A 9,185-nucleotide genomic window follows, 5' to 3' on the forward strand; every position below is an offset into this window, starting at 1 on the left:
TCTAATATAGTTCCACTTAACGATGATTATCTCTGCGAAGCGTATATCAGGAACACAGATAGATGTTTACGCTAATGCACAGTTAAAAATGGTATACATCCTGCTACACGCATACATGAGTGAGTGCCTGAGTTTTGGTTTACGACGCTTTTAGCAATATTCCAGCAATATCACGGCGGGAGACACCAGAAATGGGATTCACAGATTGTACCAGCGTGGGGAATCGAACCCGGGTCCTTAGCGTGACGAGCGAACGCTTTAACCACTAGGCTACTCCACCGCCCCTCATGCATACATCTCACTCTGCATGCAGTAAAGGAATCATTTAAAGTAATCTTGTTCTCTTTCCTTATAATTATGCGGTACTTAAGCACATACAAGATCCGGACTTTCCAAAATAGTACACTTGACTATGGCTAATGTTCTTCTATGTTAAGATGTAATACTGAGGATAGTCATAGATTTTTCTTATTTCCACATGTGGATTGTTTGCTTCAGTAAACAGGAACAAAATACGTTTACCTCCGGGTTGGCAAGTACGGAATAATACACATGAAACTGTATGCTTTATACTTCATAATGTTGCATAAAAATATGTAATTTATTTGTGCACCTTGAAAATATCCTTTTAGGCTACAATTGAAGCGTAGTTTGTTCAAGAGACCGATGCCGCATGTCCTAGCACAGCATCGGTTGTGGTCCCCAAACCACAACAACACGATGAAGCTAAGTTCTGATTATGGGTGTGGGTGAATGTTACTATTTCAATGTACATCGCCACAACTGTGTGCAGTAACACAAGTCTCGTTCCCAGTCTGCAGGCTCGGTATTGCATGACTATTTCATTATGGTAATGTGTTGTAGTCATAATCATGCCGTTACGTTGAGATCTGAGCCGCAGAGCAAAGCAATGGTTGTCTGTATGGCATTTTGTTTAATAGATGGCCCAAGACACCTTATACGCTGACGCTTCTCCCTTATATACTGACAGACAGATGGCTTATGTAGTGCGTTTGACTTTATTTTAGACCGATGAATTGCTTACTAACACACAATCTAATAATTGCAACACAACCAAATTTGGCACAGTCACATGAATTCGACAGGCCAACTCTGATGGGATGATGAGTGTCATAAGTTTAGACACCCGAATAGAAAAGTTGTTTAACAAACGATCTTTATTTTGTTTTCACTTTTCGCTATTTTTAACGAGGGGGGGACCACTTGCTGGTAGTGGGCCTGAACTATTTCATGCTAAGGAAACTGTACATAGTGAGTGAGTTTAGTTTTACGCCGCTTTTAGCCATATTGCAGCAATATTACGGTGGGGGGCACCAGAAATGGGCTTGACCAGCGGACGCTTTAACCACTAGGATATCCCACCTCCCCAACCGTACAGAGAGCTAAAGTACTATGACTTATATATGTGTGCATGAACCATTTCACTGACATACAGATGATAATGAAACTGTACAGAAGGCTAAAGTACTATGACTTATATTAGTGTGCATGAACTAGAACACTTACTGGATATAATCTGGATCAGGATAATAAAAAATCATAAATGGATGAAAGGAATCAATAACTATATTACACATGTCGTACAAATGGCTTCATTACTGTAAACTATTCACATACATAAAATATACTCAGCAGAAAAAACAACGTCAGTACGAATTCAAAATTAGATAGGCACTGTAGTCAAAGGGAGGACTGCAAAGAAAGGAACAGCCAGGTGTACGCGGAGCACGTGCACAAGTGCCCACAAAGTTATGGAATCATATACCTGTGCTGTCTCCATCCTTTCTCGCACACCTGGCTGTTCCTCTCTTTGCACCCCTCCCTCGTAACAAATAGTGAACGGTGTTAAAAATTTAATGGTAGTTTGTTAAACAACTTTTTTTATTTTTAGGACTTAAATTCTGCAAAAAAACTCACAGAGTTGGTCTGATGTTTTGATTATAATCAGCGTTTCATTGAGTATTATATGTTTAGTAGTTTTCGAGTTAGATTGCAATTCATCGATTTTGAGCCAAACGGACTATAGCAGTAAACCTAAACATCGACTTACAGTAAACCTACCCCATAAGACACATCAAACCAGTATTGTGACTCTTACCCTTTAAGTCACCAAAAAACTACTCTATGACTTAAAAACCTACCTTGTAGCTTAAGGTAAAAGTGTCACGTCATATCTATCTAGTAAACTTCCGGTAATCTTTTCATTATCAGCTAACTATAAACATTCTCACCTTTCCATCCAATTACTATAAATATCTAAACGCTATCCAAACATCGATGAACTGTACACCGTAGCTACACAGAGTCAACTCTCGCGTGGTCATGGTCGCGGATTACGTATAATAGAATGGTTGTTCGACGTGACAAGGCTTTATTTAAGGGATTTGCCACTCTAGATATCAATTACAACAACCCATGCCTTATCTGGCTTGGTAACTGTATAATGCAACTGCCTGTTTCTGATATCCTCAATTGGTGAAGTCACTGAGGACATAAGCAAGCTGTAGTAAAGTGAGGCATGCGGCCTTGTAGTGAGAAAAATTGTATTTATAATGTCAATGTCTTGAGAGCATTCGCGTGCCAATATTTGTTTCTCTGCCACATATTCGTATCTCTGCCACATATTTGTACCTCCGGCACATGTTCGTATTACATAGTTATACCTGCCACATATTCGTATCTGACAGAAACAAGAAAAAAGTAGAAACAGATGACAAGTGATAGTTCTGAACTTGATAATCAAAAACGAAATGATGCATCAACAATCCACGAAGTCTTCAAATAGCTTGAATTAGTATGTACATCAACTAACACAACATGATGTATAACAGGTCAGTTCATAATACCTCTTTACAATCACTCCATAGACGCTTGCCATTAGATATCAGAACATCCACTGTGAACTGGTTATATAAGCTCAAAATCGACACCAAAACATAAATATTTTATCATGGTTACGACTCCATCGTAGGTGTGGCAATATCGACTACAATCTAGTTAAACACTACAACTTGTAACAATTATGGCCAGATGGCGCTCCTCTACTGCACCCGAGCCGCGGGGATGTCTACGGTAACGGACTAAACATAGCGTTATCAGCGATGATCCTACGCTGTGACGGGAAGCAGGAGGACGCCAGAGGCGGCATGGGAGGAGGTTACACCTACGTGGTCGACGAGATTAGCATTGGCGACTTTAATATAGAAACAAGCAAATTACAAGGCGGTTATAAACAGAACACATAACAAATCTCAGAACGGTAATGCATTAGTACGAACCGGTATATGCACGTGGGTTCCTTGGGAACTGCAATTGTGTCAATTTTGACTACTTGTAGTCATTATACCGGTGTCGATTCGGTGAAGATATAGTGTTCAGTGTTATTTCGTAACAGTGGCTTTTCAGCTGCTCTTGGTTATTGCATAATATCCTGTTATTGTTTAAATGTGTAATCGGTTCACATACTACCTACCCAGACAGTTTTATTCATTTTAACAACCGTGAGAGTACAATTCTTCGCAATCAAATACAATCAGCTCGTGTTATATCTTGACACAAATCCTAAAATAGCCGAGTAAAACTAAATTTAACACAAACGTACACTAGTTTGAATAAATAATGTGTTCACGCTGTCAGACGCCCAGGTTTTCGCTAATCGTTGCTATCACGCCAGATAACATTGAAAGTAAAGTAATATCATTGAGTGTTGACATGCTTGGGTTTTATAATCCTTGTGTACAATTCATATTTAACAAATACCTTTACAATGTATACTTATTTAAGTATCCTATGTACTTTTAATGCACTTTGTGGTAAGCAATATATTGCTATTTTATGTAAATATCTTATGTCATTTCGTTTTACATCGTCTCTCATAACCCTTTTTGGGGTGGCTCGCTGTACTTTTAAATAAATTCTATGTCTGTATTTTATATTATGAGGTGAGAGGTAAATAAAAACTGTCTGTCTGTCCGTCTGTCTGTCTGTCTGTTTGTCTGCTAAAATGCTACAGCGATTGAAATCAGGAATTTTATACTGATTTAACGATAATTTAGGTTCAAAATCTTAATTAAAGCGAGTAAAACCCTAAAACCTACATCATTTTCGCTGGTACTTACTACCTAGGAACTTCCGGTTTGTCATGGACGACGCTTACTTCCCACCTCACTAGAATACTGGTCAAAACGGCGTCAAACACGACTCAATCACTCACTCTTGGTGTGTTAGTGTGCTCGATGTTACTCTGTTTTTGAACAGTTTGATTATAACATGTCATATCGTCTGGGGAATGACCACAGTCCGGCAGGCTATTCATATATAGCACCGTTATAAGCTAAGTGGATATCAAAACTGAGTCGAAGCTGGGATTCGAACCCCAGACTAGCACTTCCTTACACGTCTACGGCACAGTAAACCTAACAGTACTTACAGAACTGGAGCGTTCAGGTTCAGTGGCATTTAATTGGCTACTTGTATTTCTTTATGTCAATCAACATTTCAAGTAAGGTTTTATGAATTTTGGACATTTCAAACGTCATCGAAACTCAATGAAAAGACTGAAATCCCCCCCAAAAGAGTGAAGTTTATCGAATGAATAAAAAACAAATGAACCTTTGACATACAATAGAACCGAATAAAAAGATAAATATTCACATAGTTTGAAAAAGCTTCATATATTAGGGATTCAGAAATATGTCACAACGAACATAATTATTTTTTAAATGAGTGAATTATTGATGACGAAGAAACAAACCAATACCCGGAGACAAGCACAATGCAAATTTGAAAGTGTTTATAACACGCTTACGGAAACGTTTTCCTCGGTGACGCACATTATTAATTATGTACAATTTGGAAATGAAAGTAAATAGTCGTCATACCGCCACCCTAGAACTGCTCCAGTGTTAGGCAACACGGCAGGGTTTAAATGCGAGGCAAGCGATATCCTAGACTTCGTCATAATAGCGGGCAATTTACTGTTTGTCCGGGAAGGTATGGCCTGTTTGTGCATAGCAAGTAGTTGACAGACAAACCTCCTATTTGCATAGCGATCGTTGTGGAAAATTGGCTGATCACATTTAGCTGTAAATAGTAGTATATAAATAATGGTATTGAGACAACAAATCAGGCTAATTGTCAGCTCAAAATATTATACATTAATTCCTGCTTTTGTGTAATTTCCAGTTTTCATTTACAATCAAATATGAGCCTAAAGGCATTTCCGATCTTGAAAATCCTATTTTCCATTAAATTTCCTAAAGCTGTTTCGGCATATCATATTTTATAGTAAGTGATGCTATTGGTGGTGTTTAAATATCTTATGTTAACAACAGAAGAATGTTTGTTCACGTAAAATGATACAATGTAACATGCAGTTTTCAAACTTATGTATGTTAGTTCTCTCCATTAGATTGTGTGTAAAATGTATTTTATGATACAGCACTTGGTGGGAGAAATAAGAAAATCTCAACAATCAACAGTTGACTCGAGAAATGCGAACAACCAACAGATGAAAGGTGATGTGTGAATAGACTACAATTAAAGCTGTCGGGAGAATACACTACAGCTGACAGGGGAAATATGTATATATATGTGAATATTCTACAGTCGACGGGAGATATGTAAATATTCTACAGCTGACGATATATATGTGAATATTCTACAGCTGACGAGTGATACGTGAATATTCTACAGTCGACGGGAGATATGTAAATATTCTACAGCCGACGATGTATATGTGAACATTCTACAGCTTACGAGTGATACGTGAATATTCTACAGTCGACCGGAGATATGTAAATATTCTACAGCTGATGAGATATATGTGAATATTGTACAACCGACGGGAGATACGTGAATATTCTACAGCCGACGGGAGATGTGAATAGTCGCACTCATGTTACCATGTCTTGAGAATGCAAGGATGCCTGCCACTCTGTACATGAGATTGAACTGACTGAGATAATGAAGTATGAGATAGAATCTGATTTCTGAATAATTGGCGCCGGTAAATATTGACGTGATATGTTTAAATGTTGTGGTGTATCTAGAACATTATGGCCAGAATGTCGTGGGAGTTGCTGTAATAATATACAGCTTCCCAATTATGTGTAATCTGGAAATGTTATGAATTTGACTAAAATAGAAATTGGCATTTAGAATGTCTAGATGGACAATAACATAATTTCGATATATCGTGAGGGAAATAAAATATATTTAAAAATGAAGAAAGATCAGTTCCATCTTTGATCATAGAGAAATTAAAAAAGAAATACTATTATTTGGCCATTTTAAGGCAGAAACATATATAGTATAGGTTGTTCATGGCTAACCTTTTTAAAGGACAAAGCAATTATAATTAAAGAGAGGATATCTTTAACTTTGATAAAAACGAAACGTAAGATAATGACTTTGTTTTGTCAGATGAAATGCAATGAAACTGTAAACTCGTTTTCTTCTGTCATTTTGTTGAGATCAACTTATAAAAAGGTTTGTTTTTCATTCCCAATCTGACATATTGCAAATACAAACACCATGAGTTCGATTCAATAACATGTTTTGTATAGGGCTCCGTTTCACAAAGCTATCGTAGCGGTCCGGCTGTCGTAACTCCTATAATGTCACATAGACTTACGACAGTCGTAGCTACGATAGCTTTGTGAAACAGGGACCAGGTCAGTGGCAATACCTGTCTGTTAACACGGGTGCTTTAGTTGGGATTGTGCCATCTGGATTAACAGGGTTTCACGTGGTAAGGACTAATTTACCTGTTCCAGAAGAAGCTTTCGTTATGAAACCCAGTGACGGGAATCTCATAAATCGTAGTTTACTGAATATTGGCTACAAAACAACGTACAGCCATACCACAGAAGTGTTCATATGCATATCAGAAATAGGAAATATGAGAAATATCTAGACAAAACGGGAAGCGATAACCAACACTCAGTCATGATTGAGAGATCACAAAGGTCACCAAGTGATGACTATTTTGATAATTCCAACTTCTCCAAATCGCCATATGTCACAAAGCTTAACTACCTTACTAAACAGTACACGTCCATGATCGACAATGGCTAAGCATAAATCAAGCAAGGAATGTTAATGGTGGTGATGTATTTTAATACGAATATCATAGTTGCGTTTTGAACCTGAACATTACTCTTGTCTTACCGTGTCAGCTCAATAAGGTTTTGTTAAACTTTCAGATAGTTCGGTTTAACCCAAGTACCAGTTGAAACTTTCTTTTGCCCGACACATCAAGTAAAAATTATAATTTTTCTAATTTTCTGATAGTGGCGACACCAGTATTATATTAACAGATTTAATGGTATGTGATGTAATATACTACTAATGCCGAGTGTACGCCTATAGCACAAGTTCTGATCGACATGCCGCTACAGGTCCTTAGAGAGGTGAAACACCGTCCACGTCACGTTTGTTAGACGTGTATTAACCCGTGAGTCATGACGTGCCGTGTGCGTTGAGTGATGTACGTTTAAGCACCTGCACAGTAAGTGTGAAAACATCGATAGGATTCGAGGGCTCTTGTTTTGGTGCCATCATCGAATCTAACGATTCCGCTTGATGACGTAGTTGGGATACAATATCTGGAGGTGCTAAGGGACCAACCATTTCATACTCTACAAATACAAAAATACATAATTGCAAGGTGTTTTAGAGCCAACTTGTTTGGTACAAAGGTTCAATTTTAATTTCTCGCCTGTGCTAACACCCCTTTGTGACCACCACCAATGACTTACAAAAAAGTACTATATCTGATTACTCTGTCAGGGTAAGAGCAAGACCTGTGTAATCATATGGCGATGCTTAATGAATACTCTATATGGTATATTCTCCATTCTGAAATAGATATTTTCCAATATTCAGCTGCAGATGACTATTTGAAAACGTAAAAATACGATACAAACATGCCGTAAAACGTCATCTTTCCAACAATCTCATGTCAAAGTAAACCCATTTGTCATAGATTATACATTTTGACAATATGAAATAAGTCAATAAATGCATTGATTCAGTCAACATTTCACATATCTATAGATAGCGATTTCAGAACTAGTAATAAGCGTACAGATATACGTGCTACAGTATCAACCAAGCTCTAGCAAGAATGGAATGGGCACTACTGGCCTTCCAAACTCGCATCGACCACAACAACCATCGTTGACCATCACCACGGCCACTTGACAAGAAGAGAAGATCCCATGAACCACAGTTACCTACCGGAGACACATAGGTAAATCCTGTTCTCTTTGCTACATCTCTGGCGACTCTTGCTCCTCCAGGGGCCTCAAGCTCCACTAGCCAGGAGTTAGTAAGCACTTCGACCTCCTTACATACGACCAGCTCTGGAAGGACTAGAGCCAATGTTACCAATATTCCCAGAAATCGTCTAGTTCTCCATGACTGAAAATTAACCATTTCAAACAGTACGCCCTCAATTCCGGTCTGTCCTTCTTGTGTTTCCAACAACAATCTTCAGGTGCTGTTTTCGGTGTTCCTACTTCAATATCTGATGTTCCTTTCCTCTGCTTGAATCCCCGACCTGGTCGTTCTTGGCAAAAAGCACCTAATAAAATATTCGCTTGCCTTCGCGCGGTGATGGCGCGCGATCGATAACAATTTCTGGTCACGTGGTTGTTTGACGTCACATCCTAGGAAACGGCGGCCATAATGGCAGATCGATTGGGATTATTGGGAAAATTCCGCGGACAACAGAACGCCGCTTGACACTACAGATGCACCCGAAGATGGGTCTGGGCTGCAGATTGATGAAACTGGGAGTATGTCTCCTTGTTTCGTTAAGTCCTCCTTCAAGAATCGTCCTGTTGCCGATCGTCTAGAATTGTGGTACCCCAAGACAGTATCTCATGCAATTTCCCACCATATACAACTTACTTTGGCTATTATGCTCCCCACCTAAGAATGCTTTTAATCGATTTCACTAGTAATTAAATTTAGCAGGGAAGTCTTGTGCGTGAACGATTGCCGCCCGGGGCCAATTGCTATATCTCGTCCGTTGAGGTAACACTGAAAAGACCAGACAATAGCGCAGAGATTTGATAAATCATTAATGATCGACATAAAGCCAACACCTCACGGTCGTACAGACAAACATTTCCGTGTTGTTAGGTTTATCTTGTTTG

The 9,185-nt window shown here is 38.7% G+C and overlaps 1 protein-coding gene across 1 annotated transcript in view; it reads right to left on the reverse strand.

Annotated features, from left to right (window-relative positions):
- The window catches only part of LOC124287366 (neuroendocrine convertase 2-like), a 44,010-nt gene extending 35,356 nt beyond the window's left edge, over nucleotides 1-8,654 (reverse strand). Inside the window, exon 1 of the mRNA XM_046723876.1 lies at nucleotides 8,263-8,654. Coding sequence (XP_046579832.1) covers nucleotides 8,263-8,460 — 198 coding nt within the window. The 5' untranslated portion in view covers nucleotides 8,461-8,654. The remainder of the gene's footprint in view (nucleotides 1-8,262) is intronic.
- Nucleotides 8,655-9,185: the final 531 nt, after the last annotated feature.

Source organism: Haliotis rubra, unplaced genomic scaffold, assembly GCF_003918875.1.
Source record: "Haliotis rubra isolate DU_JTF1 unplaced genomic scaffold, ASM391887v1 Scf40, whole genome shotgun sequence".
NCBI classification, from domain to species: domain Eukaryota; kingdom Metazoa; phylum Mollusca; class Gastropoda; order Lepetellida; family Haliotidae; genus Haliotis; species Haliotis rubra.